At 38.4% G+C, this 26,350-nt stretch overlaps 3 protein-coding genes across 6 annotated transcripts in view; 1 reads left to right on the top strand and 2 right to left on the bottom strand.

The window, feature by feature from the left end:
* Positions 1–9,519, bottom strand: part of ccdc142 (coiled-coil domain containing 142) — a 32,975-nt gene extending 23,456 nt beyond the window's left edge. The window contains exons 1-8 of one of the 3 annotated variants that reach the window (XM_079630884.1): positions 8,774–9,519; positions 8,625–8,653; positions 8,470–8,526; positions 7,020–7,078; positions 6,814–6,877; positions 3,643–5,073; positions 1,595–1,681; positions 827–970 (exon numbers count right to left, since the gene is read on the bottom strand). In XM_079630884.1, coding sequence (XP_079487010.1) covers positions 827–970; positions 1,595–1,681; positions 3,643–5,073; positions 6,814–6,877; positions 7,020–7,078; positions 8,470–8,521 — 1,837 coding nt within the window. In that variant the 5' untranslated portion in view covers positions 8,522–8,526; positions 8,625–8,653; positions 8,774–9,519. The remainder of the gene's footprint in view (positions 1–826; positions 971–1,594; positions 1,682–3,642; positions 5,074–6,813; positions 6,878–7,019; positions 7,079–8,469; positions 8,527–8,624; positions 8,654–8,773) is intronic. The other 2 variants (XM_079630886.1, XM_079630885.1) reach the window with 2 other exon arrangements.
* The window catches only part of LOC307007800 (zinc-binding protein A33-like), a 365,074-nt gene that overhangs the window by 322,841 nt on the left and 15,883 nt on the right, over positions 1–26,350 (top strand). The gene's annotated exons all lie outside the window — the stretch shown is intronic.
* Positions 10,325–22,443, bottom strand: slbp (stem-loop histone mRNA binding protein). Of its 2 annotated transcripts, none has more exons than XM_079631228.1 (8): positions 22,210–22,443; positions 21,418–21,519; positions 18,173–18,277; positions 17,958–18,020; positions 13,523–13,672; positions 13,287–13,427; positions 11,934–12,045; positions 10,325–11,016 (listed from the first exon to the last, which is right to left on the bottom strand). In XM_079631228.1, exons 1-8 carry the CDS (start codon positions 22,404–22,406, stop codon positions 10,957–10,959), a joined length of 930 nt encoding a protein of 309 aa, XP_079487354.1. In that variant the 5' UTR covers positions 22,407–22,443; the 3' UTR covers positions 10,325–10,956. The 2 variants fall into 2 exon arrangements, with proteins under 2 accessions (XP_079487354.1, XP_079487355.1); XM_079631229.1 differs by having other exon boundaries at positions 10,552–11,016; positions 17,958–18,014; positions 22,210–22,363.

The following is a 26,350-nucleotide window of genomic DNA, read 5'->3' on the forward strand; positions in this document are numbered from 1 at the left end:
TTTATAAATACAAAAAAATTATACACAGCACACACACATATTATGTAAACACAAACTTTATATTGGATGTGATTAATCGATGTGCAGCAATAATTTTAATGCAATTTGATCATATTTATATTATTTTTTATTTATTTAGTTATATACCATTTTAGTTTTTGCTGTGAAATTATGATATACACTACCAAGTTTGGCAATAATAATATTTCACAATTATAACTATATTTTTTATGGAGTACATGTAACATTGGTGAGCAGAAAAGATGATGCTACACTACCGTTCAAAACTTTGAGGTTGGTGAGATTTTTAATGTATTTGAACGTCTTTTCTGCTCACTAATGCTACATTTACTAGATCAAAAATATAGTTATAATTGTGAAATATTATGACTGATGATGGCCAACTCTAGTCTAGACATTGATCCACACAGAATGCACCAATGCTACATTTTTCTAAATATCAAATCATTTGTTAACAGACAAGTATGCATTACTTCAATGAGCTCATTGTTTCTGCGTTAAATTATTACATTGTTTAAATTTATAAATTGTTCGCTAACTGTGATTTTTTTTATATGCACATTTCTGAAATACATAACTTAGACAGTTTCCTCTGATAACAGATCAGTCTAAACTGTAATGTGCACTTTCTGTAAAGCTGCTTTGAAATTATGTGTATTGTGAAAAGGGCTATACAAATAAATGTGAATTGGATAATGACGTGTGTGTGTGTGTGTGTGTGTGTGTGTGTGTGTGTGTGTGTGTGTGTGTGTGTGTGTGTGTGTGTGTGTGTGTGTGTGTGTGTGTGTGTGTGTGTGTGTCTCACCGGGCAGGAGCTTTAGGACGGTGTGTAGAGGAGGGAAGAGCTGGAGGATCAGGTCCATCGTGGCCGTCCTCACTGCACATCTCTCATGCTTTACTGCAGGAACACACTTCTCCTTCAGTCCCGAGCCCAGCGACACACACATCACTGCAACACAACCACACAACAACAACACGTTCACCTCCGAAGACTCATCTGATGGGCCATACCGTAATAATAAACACTAGAGGTGTCACAATACATCATATCTCAAAAAAGTATTGCAATACAAAAATGCATCGATCTATATTGTGTATAGTTCACCCAAAATAAAAATGACAGTATAAGTTTTCAGAGTTGTAGAGTCAGGACTTCATTAAACTACTATATATAATGTTGAATATAGTGTATAATAATGCACTGGGGAATATGTGTGTGTCCTGATAATGCCAGATGTCTGATGTTACCAGTAAAAAGTGTCGACATTATTGTAAATATATCGAGTCAGTGACAGAGATCAAGCATATTCATCTACAATAATCCTGTGTTCATCTTCAGGATCATGAATATTGTTATTCTGGCGTCTCTATTGTCCTGTGCTTTGGGTTCCAGCACCAAGTCCAACTCTATTCAGTTACACACACTATGAAATATCAAATCTAGCAGTTTAATCAACAGTTCGTTTTGTGTTAATCTTTTATCATGTGTCTTGGAGTATCTCAATAATATCATATCATGAGTTCAGTATCGAGACATGAGGGTCTCGCTACACCGCTAATAAACACTACTCACTTTCATCCCAGCGTGTGAAGGCGGCAGTGGACAAAACATGAGCGCAGAAATTGCTCAAACTTTCTTTACATTCTTCTGGAACAAGGTCTAGATGGACACAAAGGGAACGGGAAAAGATGTTAAACAAATCTTGAAAACAACTTTGATTTCAGAATAACAAAAAAGTCACAAACCTCAATGCAGGAAGGAGTACTTGAGCACAATATACAGTATCAGTCACTATATTAATAATATCATTGATACTTTCTATGGCAGGTCTCAAAAATATTAAACAGATGTGCACATTTTCTGCTGTATGTTAAAATATTTTAATGGCTAACTGCACTTAAAGCATGTTCAGTTCTAGATGTATTGTGAACAGTTATTTGAAACAACAGAATCTATTAAAGTAAGAAAAGTAAACAGCATAGACTTCATATCTGTGATTGGCCATAACAAAACAATCAGCTTTTTTTATCTTTTTATATCCCTAAGAAAGAAGACATGAAAAAACTTCAATGTAAAATCAACCTGTATATAATATATAATGTAAAAAAGTATAACATTTAAAATGAATTTGAATTTGAGGTATATTTCACACCAACATTAAACAAGAAATAATAATTTTATTTATATATATAATTTTTTTTAAATCATCATTTTGACCCCAAACTTGGCACTGACCTCAAACTTGATCTGACTATATGTGACCCTGGACCACAAACCCAGTCTGGAGCCGCACGGGTCGGGTATATCTGTGGCAATAGCAACTATACACTGTATGGGTCAAAATTATACATTTTTCTTTTATGCCAAAAATCATGAGGATATTAAGATCATGTTCTATGAAGATATTTAGTAAGTTTCCTACCGTAAATATATAAAACATGTATTTTTGTGAGTGAATGCAGCACAATCGTGAACATAAATGCACAACTTTAAAGGAGATATGTTTAGATTTTTTTGCTCCTCAGATTCCAGATTTACAATAGTTGTGTCTCGACCAAATATTGTCCTATCATAACAAACTTATTTATTCGGCTTTCAGGTGATGTATAAATCTCAATTTTAAAACAAATTTACCCATGTGGTTTTGTGGTCCAGGGTCACACATACATTATATTTATAATATTTATATATATATATATATATATATATATATATATATATATATATATATATATATATATATATATATATATATATATATATTTTATATATATATATATATATATATATATAAAATCATACTGACCCCAAACTTGGTACTGACCAACCAAGTTTGGGGTCAGTATGATTTTTTTAAAAGAAATTAATACTTTTATTCAGCAAGGATGCATTAAATTGATCAAAAGTGACAGTAAAGACACTTACATTGTAACAAAAAAATATTCTATTTTAAATAAATTCTGTTCTTTTGAACTTTATATTCATCAAATAATCCTGGCGGGGGGGAATGTGGCTTTCACAAAAATATTAAGCAGCACAACTGTTTTCAACAGTTACATTTAAAATATATTACATAGAAAACATCGATTTTAAATTGTAATAATCTAGCAGATTATTGCTGGTTTACTGTATGTTGATCAAATGAAAGCAGTGTTGGTGAGCAGAAGAGTTAAAAACATTAAAAGCTCTTGCAAACCCCAAACTTATTAACAGTACAATCATGAATGTATGTCGTTTATGCAAAAATATACTTTCTTTTTCTTTTGAAGTAACACTTTATTTTACAGTGTCCTTGTTACATGTACTTACCATATAATAACAGTAAATTATTCATAATCACATGCAACTAACCCTCAACCAAATCCTACCGAAACCCTATAGTAATTACATTTAGTTAGTTAATATTACTCAGTACTTAAATTATTTAAGTACTGAGTTATATTGATTAACTAGGGTTAGGGTTTGGTTGAGGGTTAATAACATGTGATTATGCATAATTTACTGTTATTATATGGTAAGTACATGTAACAAGGACACTGTAAAATAAAGTGTAACCGATTTTGATGTGAAATATGACCCAGCCATTAGCATGACATACACATTAGCTACTTCATCAGTACCTTCCGAACACGAGTGCCTGAGCCACGAGACCAGAAGCGTCAGCGCTTCCTCGTTCCACAGGTTGAGGCTTCCCAGAGCGCAGTTGCACGACTGATAACGAAAGAGTCGTGCGCCGGCTTCCCCGAACTCCCTCCACAGCAGCTCCTTATAGTGAGAGAAGAGCTTCATCTGCCCCAGATCCAGGCCGACCGTCCTGCAGGGCATTCTGGGCCGGCTCAGAGGCCTCTCCTCTCCCTCACTGGCCCGTCGGCAGACCACCATGGAGTCCTCCAGATCCAGCGCGGGGTTCATGGGAATATGCGGAGCTAAGAGATTCGTGGAGGTCACCAGGACTTGAAAGAGAGTATCGAGACACTCTCGGTCTCGGGAGATAAAGGAAGCGAAGGGAAGGTTCGAGGACCAGCGGCTGTGAACGGGTTTTCGAGACGCCTCGTCAACAGCAGTGTGTGTGTTTATCGCGGGTGATGATGCAAATCGAGGGTTGTTTGCGATGTTTAGGAGGTTACTCTGCTGGGAAGACCATGTGTAAAGTTGCTCGGCGGCTTTCTTCGCTTGACTCCGGGCCAGAATCATCATTAGCCGCTCGACGGGGAGCGGTCTGGCGTTTCGAAGCCAGTCTGAGCCGTAGTCGAGCCCTGAGCTCCTCTCGTCCTGAAGGATCTGGTTGAAGAGCTCGACGGCACACAGCAGGTCCACTAGAGCGTCTCGAGGCACACGATCCGGCTGGGCTTCGGCCAGAGCGCGGAGAGCCGTGTGAATGCACTGCTGCATTAACCACACCGCCTGTGAGCCTAGCAGATTTAGCGTTCGCCGCATTGACGCGAGCGTCTCGACTCGGATGAAAAGCACACGCCGGAGACCGCGATCAGTTCGAGCTTTAGTCCTGAGGAGATGCCAGTGGTTCACGTGAACCTGCATGTCCAGACATAGAGCTTTAAGGCTGAGGCTCCACGTGGAGTTCGGTTGCTCTCTGTCGGCTAACAGGAGACGAGTCCGTTCTAAAACCGAGGCTAGTTGAGACACAAAACAAGAGGCGAGGTGTGTGCGCCGGGCGTATTCGCTGAGGAACAGCAGCTGGGATCTCTGCTCCATCAGGTGCTGGAGCTGGCAGTAGTGCTGGGTGAAGGCTGGAGCCTGAGAGTGATGGTGAAACTCCTCAGGGGACGAGGGGAGCGCGAGGTTTGTGACGCAGCCGAAGGGACGGGCTCCTGACGCCGGGTCGCGGAGCGCGAGGCACTGAGAGCCGAGGCTCGGTAACGCCTGACCCAAACGCTGGACACTCCTGGAGGAGCAGCTCTCGCTCTCCGAGTCCCAGCTGCCGTCTCTGCTCTTCTGCCGCATGAGCCACTTCAGGCTGGGGTTCAGACGGGCGCGAAACAGAGCCTCGGCCCTCTGGAGGGATTTGGTGAACGGACCCTGGTACCAGGAAGCTGCGAGGACACAGAAAGGCACAATAAGTAAGCAATAGGGTACGAGAGGCTAATGCTGTATCGTGAATAAGTCACGGTACAATACAAATATTAAAGCCAAAAAAATATGTATCAATGCAACTTTCATGAGGTAAAAGCCTTCCTTCCGCTGGAAAAAATAGTCCCTGACCGTGAACAGCAACAGAAGAACATTATTTCTCCATTAGATAGCGGTAAAGACTGTCTTTATGAGCGAGTCTGTCAGTAGAGAAGACTTTTATATTGAAAGGACTGAAACTTGTTATGAACACGGGGAAGAAAACTGACAAATGACTAGCGTGTCGGGGCCTGGGACAACCCCTTAAAACTGATAAAAGGACAAGATAATCGCAGCGGACATTCAAACGGATTTTTTATTACGACTGACCTGAAGGAAAATGCTTACTCGATCTCTCACAATACTCTACTCTATGAGCTTCAATGAACAATATCGATGAGAACAAACATGTTTGCGTTGCTAAGAGTGGTTGCTAGGGGTGTTGTGCAGTGATACATTGAACCGTTGGGTGTGTTTTACCCTTTTATCGTGAATAAAACACAGCTATTGACCAATCAGAATCAAGGACAGGAACTAACCGTTTTTATAATAAAAAATAATTACGAATTGTTTTTGAATATGTTTGAGAATACTTTTTAATAATAATAATAATAATACATTTTATTTGTAAAGCACTTTTCATAAAAGAATCTCAAAGTGCTACAGAAACCACATTAAAAAAGAGATAATAAAAAAATGCTAAAATACATAAGAAAAGACAGCTAAAAGTGGAGTTTTTAGTGCAGAGTGAGATTAGCAAAGCCCAAGGACAACTTAAGAACGCCTGCCTGAACAAAACAGTGTTAAGCTCTTTTTTAAAAGTGTCCACAGACTGGGGTTTTCGCAGATGTTCAGGCAGGGAGTGTCAGATGCGAACAGAAGGCTCGGTCTCCCATGGTGCGGTGAAAACCATTTTGTGCACAAAAAAACAAAAATAATGACTGTGTTCAACTATTCATGTTCTTCTGTGTGGGCCTCTAAGTGAGTTCACGAGAGCGCCGCGACACACACACACACTTACGTTTTCTCGTTGGTTTCTCACGATTCGGACATCCAGGAAACGCACACATTAAACACTACATCGAGACCCATCTGCGTAAAGTAATAAAGTTATTTTTGGGTTTTTTTGCACACAAAAAGTATTCTCGTCGCTTGATAAACGTAAGGTTGAGCCGCTGTAGTCACTTGGACTATTTTAACAATGTTTTTAATTACTTTATGGGCCGGCAGAATGAAATTACAAAAAAAGTCTATGGAGGAGTGAGACCGCTCTCAGATATCTTCATTTGTGTCCCGAAGACGATGGAAAGTCTGACGGGGAACAACATGAGGGAGAGTGATTCCTGACAGTGTGAACTAACCCTTTAAGATCACAGTCTTGTACCTTTGTATTTTTGTCTGATTTTGAAATACTTTTTTGCTTCAAATCAAAGTTTGTAGTGTTATGCTTCTCCTCGTAGCTGGTTGGTTTGGTTCGTGGCTTATAACGCTTTAACGAAGACTGTTTTTCAAATCCCTATGGGAGAAATGAATGGAAAAAACGGACTAATGCACTCTATTAATTGAGTAATAAAGAGTCATGACCTCTGCATTCAAATGATATTTACTTCTGTAATCGATTTCTATTTCCTGAATGTGCAAGAAGGCTTTCCCATCTCACTTACCATCAAATTTGTCATTTGATATGTATTCCTCAGGAAGTATCTCTGAAAGCTCACTTGGCCGGCTCTGTAAAAACACACAAAGATACGATTATCAAAAACATGTCATAACACACGAGTGAGGACGCCTTGCCTGCTGGTTCATAACTGATTTACAGGGGAATGGTGTAAGTAATGCACAGGTGTGTTGGAGAGGCGCTGGGTCTGACCTGTCCATGATCCGAACGCTGGTTTTCAGGGCTGTCGGCAGCAGAACTGTCCGTCTTGTCTGTTTTGGGATCAGGAAAGTCAGAACACAAGCAAATGTTGAGACTTCAATGGTACTGATTGGCTTCTACTGATCCGGTTTGATCATTTAATATAAACTGACATGAGCCATAAACGCTTGATGTGTCAAATGTGATCATGAGGTTTTTGAGGAAGGTTTATCTCTCAATCATCATTGTATTGTATTGCATTATATGTTTTAAAACTGTAACATTTAAATTATCAACTCTCTCTATGATCTTACTAAGACATTATTGGCAGATATTGTTATTTATATGCAGGGTTATTCCGTGTCAAATCAACCAGATTTCAACCAGAAAGACAAACATAAATAGAGATGAAAGCCAAAATATTAAAAGTCACAGATGTACATTTACTCAGTAATCCGTTATTTTGTAGAGAGAGAAAAAAAAATCACCATTTTAACCTGAGATTTGTAGATCTATTAGTAAAATCTGTTGACTTCAACTGTCGACAATCTTTGTTGCATTATATGCCAACAGTGACAGCTCAAAAATGAAAAGAAAAAAATTAACTTCTTGTGTTTATTGCCTCAGGTTTGGATGCCTGTAACTCAAGAAAAATGAAAGACATCTTAATAACCTTTTAGATTCTGGTTTTATCAAACGTTTCTTTTGGTATCTTCATTTTAAAGGCCCTGTATGGTTCAATCCCAGAGATATGGAGATATTATGCGGCTCAGTGAGTAAATTCGACACATTTTCAGTGGTCAAAAGCCACATGTGGGTCACTCTGCATACAGCGGATACTTATTGCATTTAAAGAGGAATATCTAAAGAACAAATAATGTTGAAACTAGAAATGTATATCTTGTGTTTTTATAATATCAACTCAATTGCATAAAACATTCCTGTCCGAGTCCCATAAAAATATTAATTTTCTAAAGTTGTCATGCTTGTAACTCTAAAAGTATTCAAGATATCCTTCTAGATTCTCATTCTTAATAAAATGTACTTGTAAAATCTTCATTTTAAAGGTCCTATAGTTCAGTCCCATCATAATTTAATCTTTTTGTCCATACAAATATCCGCATCTGCACCAAAATGCATGCTTTTTGCTCAGTTTGAGTCTATGAATAAAACTGAGATGTTCGCTTTATCATCCTATACCATAAGAGCCTGCCTATTATTTCATATGTCAGACTTATTTAAAAAAACATTACAAAAATATCACCAACCCCAAACTTTTGAACGGTATTGTAGGTGATGTTTGACAGGTAGTTTATGCAACAATCAAAAGTCAACATTAACCACAGGAAATTCAAGGCAATTTGGCAGGTTACAAGTACAACCTATAAAGCTGGTATTAGCCAGACTGTGCCAGTATCCTGTTTTAAAGACAATAAGAGAGATTAAAAGGTGAAGGTGGCACCTGTGTTTGTGTGAGTGTGTTCCTCCTGAGATCCCCCTGATGAATGAGCCATCTCTCCTGGACACACACACACACAAATATATCACATACTAACCCACAAAAACAACACTATCATAATAACAACAGTAACGTTACATCTGACAGCTTAACGTTACCTGTTCATCTCAACGGGCATCTTTCATCTCTAGTACACGTAAATAAAGGGCAAGTTATTAATATTTAGCAGAAGAATGATTCAATACACAACCCTGCTAAGTATAAATAACATTATAAGTGAACAACACAACACTCGGTCGATACACACCTGTCACTGAACCCACAGGAAAGCTCCAGGTCGTGGTTTATTCCAGTGTTTAGGTTTAAAGTCCTCCATTATAACACACTGATGCTAACAGGCTAGCTGAAGTAAACTGGCCAGTACAGCCCGCTAATAATAACAGTCACTAATCAGTGGACACGACAACCCTTCAGTTCAATTCCTATTACAGGAAGACGCCTATTTCGAGGGGTATGTTGGTGGCAACAGGGTTAGTTAATCCTCAGTTAAGCACATTTCCAGAATTTAGCGTAGCATGAGGAGATCAGCCAATGAGAGGAGAGAACGCTGAGTGTCTCATTACCTAGCGAGCTGACTACTTAGACAGCAGCGTTTATGGCGCCCAGAATACACCACGGATGCCCAGAAGTGATCTCTAAAATGTTTTGTTTTGTTAAATAATAATCAGATGTATCTTAAGTAAAATGTTACTTTTTCCCCCATTAGACTTGGATAGCGAGGAGAGTGTATACTGCCTAGAAAGAAAATAAACTGTAGGATTGAGCCAGAAGCTACTGGTCCGTGGAAATGTTTAGAGAGAAACAGTGTAAATTCAAATAAAGTTGCACATTATAGCGATTGTATCGAATCTTTTTTAAGACTCTTTCTTTCTTCTTTTTTTTTGTATTAAATGCTTGAAAGAACAATAACAACTGTCATCGATTCAAATTATGTGGTTTCACCGCAAAGTCCATCTTGAGTCTTCGCTGAGAGATAAAGATCCCCTGTCCTGTGGCTCCCTCTAGTAGACAACATTAATATCACAGCTTTCGGTTGACATGCTGAGAGTTTGAGCCTCTCGAACATCATAAGAATATATAGGCATAGCCTAATAGTCATAAATGGGTCATCATATCTGAGTCTGACAAATATAAAAACGATCTCCTAAACTGTTTAATAGATCGAAATTCTATTGATAACTTTTGGTGGTATTTTTGTACAAAGTTTTTCGGTCGAATGCAAATTTCTTTATGGGGAAACGCAAACATGTTGCAAGCGAACGCAGAAATTAGGGGCTCCGTTGTGTGTGTGTGTGTGTGTGTGTGTGTGTGTGTGTGTGTGTGTGTGTGTGTGTGTGTGTGTGTGTGTGTGTGTGTGTGTGTGTGTGTGTGTGTGTGTGTGTGTGTAAAATGGCCATTGCCTTTTCTCACTTATATGATGATACTGCTAATCTATATCTTTGCATTGCTTCAAATAATAAAAAAAATATTTGTATTACTTTTTGCCAGCAATATCTCTAGCTGCTGTGTGCCAGCGCCTTTTATGGTGAAGATGTCAAGTCCGAAAAACTTTTAGAGAATAACTTTGTTAAATTTGTATAGGAGTTTGAGGTCTCTGACGCCCATAAGGCAGAATATTAAAGACTATCAGTATTGAACACAATAAGGTTCCGGCATAAGCGCCGCTTTATGTTTCTGCCTGATGATTTGGGAGCTAGTTACTAAAATAAAATGTATCATGCAAAAAAAAAAAAAGAGCTTCCCAAATCTCGATCGAGTTTTTGATTGGTTCAAATTAATGGGGAATATTTCGTGTTTAAAATAAGTAAATAAATGCATGCTGTATAACAGTACAATATTATATTGAGTAATAAAAATAGGCTAATGATGTAACTGCATAAAATATTTTGAGAAATAATCTTTATACAAGACATTTTAAAATCTAAGACTAATATAAATTAAAATGTAAGCAATTAAAAGCTAACATTTAAGCATGATTGCCCTGGAAATATGAATACAGTGAGAAATAACTGACAAATATTATTTGGTCATTCCAGTTTAATATTTATTTTCAAAATGTTCTTAATAAAATAGAAATTAACAAATCGAAAAAAGAAATTCTTTTTAAAAAAACAAAACACATTTAAAATCACAAACTACATAACATTGTAGATTTGCTGTGAGTTTCCACAAACTGATAAATACAAGAGAAGGTTCACTGAGCGCTGGATCACCACCACAGAAAGCCAAACAACTCCACAATTTAATTACACATTTACATTTTCTTTTCAAAGACCCAAAAAAAGCAAAAGGTGGAAAGAACGATGAGGACGAAACCTCCTCTTTAAGAAGCTGTCGAGACCTGTGGCGTCACACACAGCAGAACCCGCTTGACAGTGATCCTCAAACCAACAGTGCATTAAAACGGTGCAGATGCTCAGATCTCGTGTCTCAGGACATCTCCGCATCCTCCATCTTCATCATCTTCTTAGGGGTTCCTCTGAACGAGTCCTGCGGGACAAGATCGCATTGGTGAGATAAACATGAGCATGAATGAGAACAAATAAACAAGCTTTCTCCGTTTAGTTCTCTCATGTATGACTATTGCACATCTAGTGCCGTACACACAACACTAAATACAGGATTCCTACAGTTTCCATACTTTTCCTCAAATCTTTCTGTAGATTTGTCTGCCCATATTTAACAAAGAGTTCATATAGCATTAATGTAAAGAAGCAAAATGACATTAGACAGATCTCGTTTTCAGGGGAAAGAAAAAATATCTAAATTAAGTGAGTTTTTGCTTAAAACCAACTAAATTATCTGCCAATGGGGAAAGAAAAATAGACTTGTTTCCATTTGAATTAAGATCATGTCTCACCCCAGATAATTTAGCTGGTTATAAGCAAAAACTCAATTTAGTTTTTTTTTTTTTTTTTTTTTCAGAAAACAAGATAGAATTTCTTATGTCATTTTACTTCTCGATTTAAGAATTGATTTAGATATTTGGACTGGAAACAAGACAAAATTACTAATAAAAGCATTTTTTGCCGTGTAGGACAGTAATCTGTAAATATTGTTATTTTCTGGGGGTTTTATTTGGTTTTCTCAAAATGATAACATGCACTTGATTCATTTATTTTTAGAAATTCTTAATTTTACATTTTTAGAAACAAGACAAATATTTTTCCACTTATCCAGAGCTGGTAATTACTCAAATTCCATACTTTCCAAACGGCGCAGGAACCTGTGGACGTTTGTTTCCGCCACAGAATAAAACATTTTAAAAGATAATTGCAACATTCTGACTATATTTCTCAAGTTTATCTCACAACACGCAATTGCGTCTTCCTATCACAAAATTCTGACTTTAGATCAACCAATTGTCTGATGCTCTTCAGTACTGGGAACTGGACTGGGAATCTTACCTCCGCCAGAGACAGTGCCGCTGCGCTGGCTGATGGACACTGGGACTCCGGATCCGCAGAACACTCCACGTCCAACTCAAAGTCCATGATTTCTCCCAAGTCGATCTCCTCTCTGACACAGAAACACAACACTCAGTAAACGGGCACCGGAAACTCGGAAAACACCATTAAACGTTGTGTTGCCACTGTGCCGAACTATGTAACGAGTAAAAAAAAAAGAAAAAAGTGCATATGCGACTAAATCTCCACTCTGGGGCGACTTATGTCTATATTATTATGTCTATCATTAGCATTGGCTGATAAATTCTTAGATCTTACTCGCCTGTGTGTGTGTGTGTGTGTGTGTGTGTGTGTGTGTGTGTGTGTGTAGATATATTTTCACTCGCTGAATACTGAGCTTTTGAGAGTTCTGCTGTCGGTCAAACAATTGAGCCATACAGTATAGTTATCCTTTTTAACCCGCTTACAAAAGCGCCACGTTTTATTTTGTGTCACCACACTTGGTCGTGTAACTGTATTTAAATAGGGAAAACGTGGAGGTGTTTGGTCGCTTCTAACTTCATCTCTGTTTGGATCCTAATCTCTGCTATCAAAGTGTCACCGCGCGCCAGAGCGATTGGGCGCACGCACTGAGACGAGAGCGGTATGCATCAACTCGAATTAGTTAAGGGAATAACAGTTTAATATAAAACAACGGTGGAGTATCCCTTTAATGATTATGGCTTACAGCTTATGAAAACTTTTCACAATATTCTAATTTTGAATTTGGGGTTTTCATAAGCTGTACGCCATAATCATCACAATTATAACAAATAAAGGCTTGAAATATCTCACTGTGAATGTAATGAGTCTATATAATATATTAGTTACACCTTTTAAGCTGAAATAAATGAACTTTTGCACCATATTCTAATTTTTCAAATTTCACCTGTACATTAGTCTGGCGAATATTTTTTTTATATATATATATTTATATTATATATATAGTATTTCAGTCTGTTAAGTAAACAAAACAAAAAAGCCCAAGCCAATGCTATTGCTCATGGTGTGGCAGTGGTGTGTATGAGGACAGTGGTGTGTGTGAGGACACTGTGGCAGTGGTGTGTGAGAGGACAGTGGTGTGTGTGAGGACACTGTGGCAGTGGTGTGTGAGAGGACAGTGGTGTGTGTGAGGACACTGTGGCAGTGGTGTGTGTGAGGGCAGTGGTGTGTGTGAGGACACTGTGGCAGTGGTGTGTGAGAGGACAGTGGTGTGTGTGAGGACACTGTGGCAGTGGTGTGTGAGAGGACAGTGGTGTGTGAGAGGACACTGTGGCAGTGGTGTGTGAGAGGACAGTGGTGTGTGTGTCTCACATCTGCTGCAGGTCTCCAGCGGGGGGGTCCCAGGCGTGCAGCTTGACCCGCCACAGCTTGATCTGCTGGTCCCACGAGCGCCGGCTGTACTTCTTAAACTTGTTTGGAGTCTTTGGATGAACACCTTGCTCTCTCATAAGCCTAAAATAAAAAATACTTTAACTCCAAGACTACGCGAGAGCTCAAAGCAGATTACTACAAGCATTTATTGACACACAACCCATGATCTCACACACTTGGGCACTTCTTTGATGTATCGGTCATACGCGAGTGTGTTCTTCCCGTAGTTGATCTGCTTCTGGCGCCGCACGAGTACGGCCTCGTCGGTCTCGATGTCGCCTTTAGCCGTAGAGTCTTTTGAGTTTTGAGAGTCTCTGGAGTCTGAACTGGGGGAACAAGAAGAGCTCGGGTTACGACTCAAGCCCAGACCAGTTACACCCGAAGACCCAGATACACACTGCCCTTCAAAAGCTTTGGATCAGGGAGATTAATTCCTGTGATTTTACAGCATCATTACTCCAGTCTTCAGGGTCACATGATCCTTCAGTATCAGTATAATATGATGATTTGCTGCTCAAGAAACATTTCTCATTATCAATGTTGAAAACAGTCATCTACATTATTTCAGGACTCTTTGATGAACAGAAAGTTCAAAAGAACAGCATTTATCTGAATTAGAAAGCTTTTGTAACAAACACTTCGTTCAAAAGCTTGGGGTCAGTAAGAATTTTTTTTTTTTTTTAAAGAATCAATACTTTTATTCATCAAGGATGAATTGATCAAGAGACTTTTAAAAACATAAAAAATCTTAAGATCGCTCTGTCTGCTAAACCCCTTCCAGCTCTCATTGGTTCGTATGGTGATGATATAATATGTGGGTGTGGCTCTGAGGCTCCGCCCTCTTTGGTGTAAATCTTTGATTCATTTCTTCTGTTCAGTCCGTCAAGGTCAGACACGAGTAAAAACATGAACACACTGGACTGGAGAGGCACTTTATATTAGAAAATTAAGTTTTAATTTAATTGAAAGCGACAAAGGCAGTTTTTTCATGTTTAATATTCTAAATATGCTTGATTTTAAGCAATACATTGTAAAAAGTAGGGGTGGTTAATCCAGGGTTCTTGCAGGTTTCAGTAAGTCAAATTTAAGACCTTTTTAAGACATTTTAAGACCATAAAGATTTAAATTTAAGACCTACATGACGCATTAACCAGCAAATAACAAATACAATTAGCATCAATATGCACTTTTTGTTTACATAAACATTAAAATAATAACGTAAAAAATGATGGCTAGATTTTAAGAGTGTCTTGCAACATGTTATCTACTAATGTACAAGTTCAAATAACGTTTTGACAAAAAAGGTTTTATAAAAAGATAAACCTCACGTATCTCAGCCTTTAAATAATCTTTTATAGAATTAATGTCAAAAAAAGATAAATGACTGACATTTACAATGCATATTAGCTTTTCTTTTATTATTAATAGTAAGATTTGGTCCGATTTTCCCGTTGCGTCTGTCGTTGCTATGCAACCATGCACTGCCCTCTCCACAACGACAAAGAAGTTTTAGTAGCTAATGATTTCCACCCATAAACGCTTGCTGTAGCCATTATTTACGGAGAAGAGAAAAACACCTGCAGTGTTTGGGTGCACGGTGCACCCCCATCCTTCATGTTGACTGCGCTTTCAATGTTGTTACGGAAAGGGTGAAGCGGATTGGTTCGTTCTTGTCACATGACCTGCGGTGCGCTTGCAGAATTCTGAAAACTTGAGCTTTTTTTTTTTAATCTCACTCCGCCTGGAAAAAATGGCGCATTGCTTCTAATATGAGTGCGCTTGGCACGCGCCTAAATTTGAAATAACGAACTTGAGCGCGCAAAAGACGCAATATGTGAACGGCCTCTTGGTGAGCTACCGCCAATCAGGCCACGAGCTGCTGGTAGCTTGCGAGCGACGTGTCTCCGACCCCTGCTACAGCTCCGCTTTGAAGGCTACGACTCGATACTTTTTTACTACTTTGTAATAACTTTCTGTGGCCAGCATTTCAGGAAATGAACGAGGGTAAAACCTTTTTAAGACCTGACTAAATTAAATTTAAGACCTCGGCTGAAAATCTGGCCATTTTTAAGACGTTTTAAGGCCTTAAATTTAAAGTTCAGAATTTTAGACTTTTTAAGACCCCGCGGGAACCCTGTTAATCTGTCTGATTTCCCGATTCGATTCGATTCCGATTATTGAAGTCCCGATTCGATTACAGTCGATTTTCGATTATTAACGATTGTCGATTATTGATTTTCCATTTCACAACAGTAAATTCACTACAGTAAAAATCACAACAATAACAAATTATAACAAACTTCAACATATTCTGAATCTTTATTAACATAAAATACTGATGTCCACGCATCACATGTTACAGCTACCCTACCCGCTTTCTTCAGTGATTCCATGACTTCGGTTTTGGTCTTGTTGTAGAGTGTGGGGATCGCTGTGTCTGTAAAATATCTCCGAGATGGGACGTTAAATCTCGGCTCCAAAGTGTGCAACATAGCGCGAAAGCCCTGGTTCTCAACGACTGGATGCAAATCCTTGGCAATAAAAGTTGCTATTGATTGTGTAATCAGGGTTCTTGCAGGTTTCAGTAAGTAAAATTTAAGACCTTTTTAAGACATTTTAAGACCATAAAGATTTAAATTTAAGACCTACATGACGCATTAACCAGCAAATAACAAATAAAATTAGCATCAATATGCACTTTTTGTTTACATAAACATTAAAATAATAACATAAAAAATGATGGCTAGATTTTAAGAGTGTCTTGCAACATGTCATCTAATAACATGTACAAGTTCAAATAAAGTTTTGACAAAAAAGGTTTTATAAAAAGATAAACCTCACGTATTTCAGCCTTTAAATATTTTTTTATAGAATTAATGTGTCAAAAAAAAGATCAATTACTGACATTTACAAAGCAGATTAGCTTATCTTTTATTATTAATAGTAAGATTTGGTCTGATTTTCACGTTGCGTCTGTCGTTGCTATGCAACCATGCACTGCGCTCTCCACAACGACAGTAGCTAGCTAATGGATTTCCACTGATAAACGCTAGCTGTAGCCATTATTTATTGACAGAGAAGAGAAAAACACCTGTAGTGTTTGGGTGCACCCCCATCCTTCATGTTGACTGAGCTTTCAATGTTGTTACGGAAAGGGTGAAGCGGATTGGTTGGTTCTTGTCACACGACCTGCGGTGCACTTGCAGAATTCTGAAAAGTTGAGCTTTTTTTTTTTATCTCGCTCCGCCTGAAAAAATGGCGCATTGCTTCTAATATGAGTGCGCTTGGCGCGCGCCTAAATTTGAAATAACGAACTTGAGCGCGCAAAAGACGCAATATGTGAACGGCCTCTTTGGTAGCTACCGCCAATCAGGGCACGAGCTACTGGAGCTCGCGAGCGCCGTGTTGGAGACCCTGTAGAGCTCCGCTTTGTAGGCTACGACTCGATACTTTTTTGCTACTTTGTAATAACTTTGTGTGGCCAGCATTTCAGGAAATGAACGAGGGTAAAACCTTTTTAAGACCTGACTAAATTAAATTTAAGACCTCGGATGAAAATCTGGCCGTTTTTAAGACGTTTTAAGGCCTTAAATTTAAAGTTCAGAATTTTAGACTTTTTAAGACCCCGCGGGAACCCTGGTAATGTGCTTTGCCCTTTCCAAGCCGGGTGGAAGCTTTGACAATATTGTTTCCATGCTTCAGAGTTCCGTCTTTTGCGTTCCGTCAATATTACGTTATTATCGATTTTCAAAAAAAAAAAAATTTTTTTTTTTTTTGAAAATCGATTTTTGGCATTTGTGAATCGATTCAGAATCGTCCACGTCCGCATCGCGATGCATCTAAGAATCGATTTTTTTCCCCACCCCTAGTAAAAAGTGCAATTTAAGAGTGCTGAATTGCAAAGCTGCTGCAAACATATCCACATCACTTTCCTCACAATAACAAAAACACATCAACAGAAAAGCCAGCCGTTCAGAAAACATACGATGATAGTGATGTGGAGGTTTGCAACATGAAAAACAGTGAAACGTCTCTTTCAATGAGAATTACAACCTCATTTTCTACTATAAAGCGCCTCTCCAGTCTGTTCATGTGTCGCCTCTCCAAAATGTTTTGACCTTGACGGACTGAACAGAAGAAATGACTTAGAAGATTTACACCTCAGGGGGCGGAGCCTCAGAGCCACACCCACCTATTACATCATCACCATATGGACCAATGGGAGCTGGAAGGCGTTTAGCAGACAGAGCAAACTTTCTGGACAGTTCACTTTAGCAAGCGGTTTTGAACTCCCGAAACAAACTTCGTTATGGCCTGAATTGACGTCACACGATTTCGTTCATAGATTTAGCTTGAAGTACATCGGAGCCTCAAGTAATTTAAGAAATAAAAAACCCTGCCATTGTTCACCAAACCCCCCCAAACGCACACCATAGTTTGAGCCGATGTTCCGGCATTGAGCTGGTCAAGACGCTCAAACTAATAGTGCAATGTTTTGAAAGCACAGTCTTCAGAGGAGTCAGCATCGGGTTAGCAGCAGAGGATTTTCACACGGGAAAGTTGCACCAGCTTTTTGGAGACGTAAACACAGAATATGTTACAATCACAAACCTTCCAGATGAGAGTTTTCTGTCTCTCTGAGGAACATCTACTGCAAGAATCCTTCTCCTGTATCTGGAAAAGAGAAATCACCAATTAACGGCTTATCAATCACGCCTGTACATTCATATCAACAAATCTAATTTATATTCAGCCAAGAAAAATGGTCATGCATGTAATATAAATCTGATTTGATTGAAAAACACAAATGAAGCGAGGCAACGCACCGGTGCATATCCCGCCGGACGTCTGAGCGCATCTCCTCGGCCTCGACCGCGTCGCCCCAGTTCTTCACCCTCGACACCGGCCCGTCGCTCTCCGGGGTCGTGAAGCTGCACACACACATCAGAGCCGTTTAGAGGACCCGATACTGAACATCACCCCATGATTTACTCACCCTCAGGACATCAGAGCCGTTTATGAGCTTCTTCTTTCAACCAGACTATCAGTGTTATTAATATCCTGGCTCTTCATAATGGGGGACGAGATTTTAAGCCTTAACCCTTCAGAACCTGAAGCTAAAATGGGTGTTTTTCACATATTTTGATTTTTTGACTGTAAAAGTCTAAAACAATGTGCTATCTTCATGCGTCATCTTTTTCAGAAAAAGATTAGCTTTCAACAAATTAGTTATTGACCATTATTGTGTGTGGCGAGTTTGTAAATAGAATTTAAATAGACAAACAAAAACAAAAAACGAGAATCAATTTCCTGATTTTTATTTAGAAAACAAACAAACAGAAAAATCACGAACGAAAGAAACTAACACTTTAAAGTTGAAAAATGAAGTATAATACAACTATACAAGTCTTTTTTGTGACATTGGGTTGCACAGTTTTCATTTAGGACACTTTTTTCATACACACACACATACAAATGCGTCCATTCATATTAGGCACGCACAGTACACACACACACCACATGCAAAGATACGTGAAGTAGTAACGGCCATCCGCCTCCCAAGTTTCATCAAAAATCATCACAATCCCCTCTTCTGCTGTCTACCACTTCTGTCATCATGTATTTGTTCGTGTCTTTTATTATTGTATGCAATTCAAAACACTAACCCGCCGCACTTCGTATCTCTCGGTTCAAATCCTTCTTTCCCGCTCTGCCAGAAAGCCGGCTGTCATTTGCTGACGGAAAGCATGACGTTACCGTAATAAACCGTATATTGCCGAAAAGCGCATGTTGTCTACTGTCAGGGGCAATTTGAATGCAAACGGTTGAAGAGTACAATGAATACAGGACACATCCGGCTCTAAAGGGTTAAAAAAGTGCATCATCCATCATAAAGTAATCCATACGACTTCAGGGGGTTAATAACGACCTTCTGAAGTGAAGCCGTGCAGTTTTGTAATAAATACATCCATATGTATAACTTTATAAACTTCCGGCTTCCGTGTGCGAGTCTAGTCCCGGCGGAAGAGTGACCTCTGACCCGACGCACTGAGGAATAGGATAGAGCGAAACACCGGTCATGAATTATTCATCTAAAAGGAGAATTTTTAAAGAGAAATGTGGGAGGAGCTTGAGTGTGTGGTCTGAGCCGCGAGAGGCGTGGTTTATGCAAACATGTATCGGTAAATCTGAAAACAACACTCTTGCGTTTTCGTGTGTACAGCCGATGCGTATACATCTTGTGTTCGTGCTGCAGAAGTTACTGAGACTCTTTGTTATAATTTTTATAAAAATCATTCTTGTCTGACTAAGACATTTTATATTTTGTATTATAAATACAGGGATTATTATTATATTAGGGATGCTCATATTGACCGTTAAAACGGTTTAAAAGTAAAAAATAAATATATATTTGTAGCTTTTTTTGTTGTTTGTTTGCTGCATGGTTAAAAAAAAATAGTATATAGCCTATATTTGTTAATTATTTGTTAACTCGCGCAACCGCACGCGCCTACAGACATATTTCGCTGAGCAAGCTGAATGAAGCAAGCGAACAGAAGTAGCCGACTGTGTGGAACCATTTAGACAGAAAGGGCGACGAAGTTACTTGTTGCAAAATATGCTACGCGGTGTTAAAATAAAGCAGTAGTGCGAGTACAATGCAAGGCTATTACTTGCGAAGCAAACATCCACACGCAAATGAAAGACGCTTTCCGAAGTTGGCCACTCTAGCGATACGCCATCTCTGTATTCCCGGGACATCTGTGCCATCGGAGACCCAGACTAACCCCACATCATGTAGACATGTGACTTCTTAAATAAGAACTAGTCAAGCTGTGGATTGAGGCCTGCTATTTTTATTTGACGGAAAAAAACGTAGTCTGATGGGGAAAAAACCTTTTGAACTGATTCAGTGTTTTCTTTTTGTCATCTAAATTTGTTAATTATTTAAGTTAAAAAATATATATATTTAGTTTAGGCCTATTTTAGCTTTTTTATATATATTATTTAATTCTGTAATTCTCTGTTGTCACTGCCAGAAATGCGTGATCATGTGATGTGGATCAGGTGTGTCAATCTGTTCTGCTGCTGTTTGCACGTTAAAATAAACCCGTGATCATTTTTTTTGTATTTCTAACGGGTCACAGACACCCGTTAATTTAATTTTTATTTAATGCCAATTTAGTATTATAATCTTATCAGGTAACGGTTAATAATCGGATAACGAGCGGCGGTTGTCGGTCGGGAAAATTAACCGAAATGAGCATGCCTAATACGCATGTATATTGTTCAATAAAGTTCTTGAGAAAAAAAAGAAGAAGCTTCTCCATTTTTAGTGCATCTCCGTGGCAGAATTACAGCGCCACACACTGGTCTGGCATGTATACTACATCGCTTTGAGTCGTTTTCGCGTGTACGCAGATATTTCTTGAGACGATGCCGTTTAAAGAATTTGTATTTTAAAACGAGGGGAAAACAGATCGGAGAGGGAAAGCTCTGGCTTCGTGTGGATGTGGCCTCAGCTTATGCTAATCCTGCATCTATGTGCCGGGTCAGAGGTCACTCGACCACAGGAACTAGACTCGAGTACGGCCGTTACCAGAAGCCAGAGATCATAGTTTCTAAAGTTATAAATATGGATATTTGTCTTACAAAAACGTATCTCTTCACTTCAGAAGGCCTTTATTGGAGTCGTATGGATTCATTTTTATGATGGATGCACTTTTTTGGACTTCAAACCGAAACGGCCATTCACTCCCATTATAAAGCTTGGAAGAGCCAGGACATTTTATTAATATAACTCTAATTGTATTCGTCAGAAACCAGAAGACAGTCATATACACCTAAGATGGCTTCAGGGTGAGTAAAGCATGGGATAATTTTCATTTTTGGGTGAACTATCCCTTTAACTGACCACCATTCGGATGCCAGGATGAGATTAGATGCACTTTAATTAAATTAGCAAAGAGGTTAGAATTGATGCATCTGATAAACTGAACAAAAAGTCAAAGCAAAGTTGAGAAAGTGTGTGTTTCGTGCACAGGTTACTGGGATCAGAGACTGAACGCACCTCTCGGGTCTGCGTGAACATCTCTGATCTTCTTCAGCTTTCCTCAGACTACCATCTGCTCCGCGCTTCCTACACTGGGACCATCGGGAAGCGCCTTTGTTCCTTCAAGACAAAAGACATGAGAAGCATTAATAAAATTAAGATTTTTACACATTATCTAAACATTGAACATGCATTCAAATATGAGCAGTTTATTCATTTTTTTGTAAATAATGAACTAATGCAAAAAACATTAATCATTATACACACTTGTCCACAAATTCTGCCGTGCTATAAATATATTTTTGCAACAAAAAGCAACTTATTAACCTAAAACAAGCTATTTCTGTTTAAGTTAGCCTTTGTTTTCAAGGCGCCACAAAATAATCTGCTGTCAACACACACACTGCTCACTACTACAACAGAAATATACCGACTGAATGAATCAGGCACACTGAGAGAGATAGTTTAATGTAGTTTTAATGAATGCGGTGGTAAACACGTATGTTCTCATGGCGCCAAATGCTCATTTACACTCCAAACGAAGGCGGGAGAACTTCACACCTCACTCATTACTGCAGAAATATGCCCATAATTAAAAGAGTTAGGGATACATGGGGGGGAAACTAGAAGACGTTAAAAGGAGTGCAAAAACGCATGTTTTAATGACCCAAAATACACTAAATGTTGCACTCCGGAAGACAATAGCTCACTTTAGTGTCTTGCTATGCTAGCAAACCGTGCAGCAATAAAGTCATAAACCATGAAAAGCGAAAACAACCACACACACACACCAAGTTTTGAATTGATTACCTGTTTTCGTCAGATTTGCAGTCGTTTTCATAGCTGTAACTTTGCTGTTCGGACATTTCTTCAAGCGAAAGTGATACACACACACACACACGAACAGCAGCCGGGTTTGGATTAAACCGCGCCAACGTCCCGCAGTGTACGTCAACATCCAGGTCACGTGACACTCGAGGGGCGGGGCTAGTGACGTACTCGCACATGGACACGCCCACATCCGTCAATCTTCACATCATCGGGATTGTTTATTCCTCTCTGTCTATAGTTTGTAGATCACATCAAGAGTTGAGCGCGTAAAACACGCAAATGCTCGTCTTTTCCGCTTTAGAAAGATGTGGCGGGAATCCAAACAGACAAAGCCCACAAAGGGCTGTCTGGAGCCCTATTCTCTTTACAAAAAAAATGTTTGACAATGAAGACATCTGTCATTTGTTTTTCTCTTGTAATGTTTCATCAATTTTCTGGAATTTTTTGAGCTCTTATTGTTTTTCTAAAGTTAATATGAATGGTAATGCATTAAGGATGTCATTTGTCTTTTTGAAAACCCAAACAAATCTTTAGAAACTACTGTTAACTTCCTTATCCGTGTGGCAAAGCTTTACTTTCACAAACAAAGATTTCTTAAGAAAATTAAAAATTCTTGAATAAAAAAAATAAATAATAATAAAAAGATATGGATTTAAGGTATGAATAAAACATTGTTTAAATATAAAAAATAAAATAAAATAAAAAAGATGTGGTGGGAATCCAAATAGACAAAGCCCACAAAGAGCTGTCTGGAGCCTGGAAAAAAGTTTTTGTAATATGTACGTCATGAAGACACTGATGGGGCTTTCGGTTTTAAAAACTAATTTGTTCTTCTTTCATTCAAGAAAAACGACTCCTACTTTTGTGATCATCAGTTGAATGTGGTGTCATTAGATTTTGAGATATATAGATAACCTCAGAATTGATCTTCTGTCAAAAAAGCTTGTTGAATTGCACTAATTGAAAAAAATTGCTTGCATTTTAATGCATTTTATTGTTATGGGCTGAAATTCAACATGGTTGTAGGCTATTTTTAAGATATTTTTTCACACATTTCATTATAAAAAATGCAATAATCCATATAACCTCTTAGATTATACTTCCAAAATGTTCATTCTGTTTACAAACACAGCCTATAATATTCGACAGGCAATTTTCGGTCCATTTCATTTCGCTTTGCAAATTCAGTGGTTCAAATTTGACCGAAAATTCAACATTTCACATCCGGGAACTGCAGGAATATCAATAGATTGCCGATGCGCTTCAATCAGCCCCCTAACTTCCCTGGCTGGTGAATCGGTTCATCGTGTTCACTAATTAGGACACTGGTTAGGACAGTAAAGCCCCCATGAAATCGAAATAGAGTTTTTTTTGGCTTTTATTATGAATGCCTTAAGGCTATTATAAGCTAATGTGCTCCAAGACAATGACAAAATTCATATTTAGAAGATATAAGTGTTCAAAACTTAAAGTCTCTTACTTCCGCCAATATGGATCCATGATTTTGATCACTCTGCACTTTAGATTCTCATCAGAACTGGTTTCCAATATGGGGAGATTTCTGGCTTTTTTTCTCTTTTTGTTCTTTTTTGTTATCTAATAAAGTTGTTGAAGTGTCTATAAAAAAAAATCACAATTGCTATGCAGTTAATTATAAACTTGCTGAATTTGATAATAGTATGTTGTCCCCAGTTTGAACTGAAGACACAATTCATCACTTGTTTTGGGACTGTGTGTGTTGCAAAGTATTTCTGGTTGACTTTTCAAAATGTGTTAAAAGGATCTATCTTCAAAACTCTGTATAAAACAAAAATTGTGTTTAGACCCTTCTCATTTTAAATTTGTAATTAATTTAATACTTCTTGCCAACGTTTATATTTACAAATATACATTTTCAAAGAAAAATCCTTCTTTTTAATGTTTAAGAAAGAGTTTGGTAACATTTAAGCTAATTTAATATTCTTTGTGGTTTTGTCTTGTAACTCTCATTATTGTCAATTATTGTTCATTACTGTTTTGTCTTGTTTTTATATTTCTTATTGTTGCATAATAAAAAATAAATAAACAAAAATAATTTCTGTCCAATCAAATGCTCTCTAGAATCTGAAGCTCCGCCCCCTACATTATAAACACGCTGAATCTGCAACTGAAATCAGTCACTTGTTCACACATTTACTATTGTCTACATAGTGACTGGCACACAGTGCACTATATAGGGGATAGGGAACGATTCAGACAGATAAGCTGGGGTGAATGAAGTCTAGTTTCATGTTAGTGTCACGTAAACCACTGCAAATCCAGTCCAGAGACACGATACACAGAGCGGATAAAAATGCATCGGACCCATTGAATTCTGCACAGAACTGTATTTTAAAGCGATATGGAGAAGATCAGGAGGAGAAACGGTTAGACAGACTCATTAGAAACAGCACTGATGAGTAGAAGAGAAAACACCATCATGCACCAACATAACTTACACACTTTTCAAACCACACATCCTCGGCATGATTAAAGGAGAACTCCAGGCTATTTTTAAGTTAATCTTGATCGTTATACCTTTGTGAGAACTGTCTATAGAAAAAGAAACTAACCGGATTGGTGCTTGCAACACGGAGCTGCTACCGCTAATGCCCAGAGCTCACTCCGCTAACGGCAGTTATGGGGCATATTCATAAAGAGTGTTTTTGTGCCTCTTAACAGACACAACATGCAATTAAAATGTCTGTCCAACATGAACAGGGTCCTTACATGACAACAAGATGCGTTTAGCAACTTAGCCATTGTTTAAATTCACCTAAATAGTGTTTTAGAGACGGCTAGCTGTAGTCTCGTGCTGAAGTCCCGTGGGAACTCCCGTTGTAGCCGGAAAAGGTAAATAAAAGTGTGTGCAGGTGGAGGAGCGTCGTGTGTGTGTGAAGAGTGATGATCGGAGTTGCTCACAAATGAAGTAAAAATGGTTCGTAACGTAACTATGGAGAATATATAGAAAATTTTGAACACATGGAAGAGGCTTTTGAGTTTGATGGTCGTCCTTATTTATTAGAACCCGAGTGTACAGACGAAGAACTAGCCTCACACTCTTCAGTCAACAATACCTTTGCCGGCTACAACGGGCGTTCCCACGGGACTTCAGCGCGAGACTACAGCTAGCCGTCTAAAACACTATTTAGGTGAATTTAAACAATGGCTTAGTTGCTAAACGCATCTTGTTGTCATGTAAGGACCCTGTTCATGTTGGACAGACATTTGAATTGCATGTTGTGTCTGTTAAGAGGCACAAAAACACTCTTTATGAATATGCCCCATAACTGCCGTTAGCTGAGTGAGCTCCGTGTTGCAAACATCAATCCGGTTCAGGGTTTTTTCTATAGACAGAACTCACAAAGATATAACGATCAAGATTAATTTAAAAATAGCCCGGAGTTCTCCTTTAAGTTCACTGATTTGCTTAGTAACATGTTCATATATTCAATCTAAGAGTGGAATCGATTAAACTGTCATAAGCTGTCGACTGCAGCTTTACTGAGCTCAACAGCTCAGGCCGAGTTGATATAAACGAAACGCTTTTTTTAAAGGGGAGGAGCTTCTGGATATATGTCCCGCCCTGTCTTTCAGTGCAAATTATGACAACACTGAATAATGCTGTGCGTTTCATGGCACTTCAGTGGGGCTTTAAGGACTCTGGATCACATTCTGATGATAACTCTGTTTCCGGCGACATGACAACGTCCTCATTGCACAACATCACTAAATGAACAACAGCAGAACTAGTAGTGGGTCTGTCCTGCAGAGACCTATACTGGTGAAGCCATCATAAGTGTTGATGATTTGATGCTCAAGAAACATTTCTGATTATTAGTGTTGAAAACAGTTATTTACATATTTATTTCATGATTCTTAGAAAGTTCAAAAGAACAGCATTTATCTGAAATATAAAGCTTTTGTAACATTGTATACTACGTTCAAAAGTTTGGGGTCAGTAAGAGTTTTTTTATTTAAATTTGTTGGGGAAATAAATAAAAGAAATCAACACCTTTATTCATCGAGGATTAATTACATTTAATCAACAGTTACAGTAAAGACATTTATAATGTTACAAAAGATTCTATTTCAAATAAAT

This window comes from Phoxinus phoxinus, assembly GCF_949152265.1.
Source record: "Phoxinus phoxinus genome assembly, chromosome: 12".
In the NCBI taxonomy this organism is placed as follows: Eukaryota; Metazoa; Chordata; class Actinopteri; order Cypriniformes; family Leuciscidae; genus Phoxinus; species Phoxinus phoxinus.

Bases quoted from the DNA above. Each gene is read 5' to 3' on its own strand.
- slbp (XM_079631228.1), bottom strand. From the start codon at position 22,406: ATGTGCGAGTACGTCACTAGCCCCGCCCCTCGAGTGTCACGTGACCTG. The intron at 13,673-17,957 runs GTTTGTGATTGT...TTGTTCCCCCAG, and splicing joins AGAAAACTCTCATCTGGAAG to TTCAGACTCCAGAGACTCTC. The intron at 13,428-13,522 runs GTGTGTGAGATC...TTTTTATTTTAG, and splicing joins TACATCAAAGAAGTGCCCAA to GCTTATGAGAGAGCAAGGTG.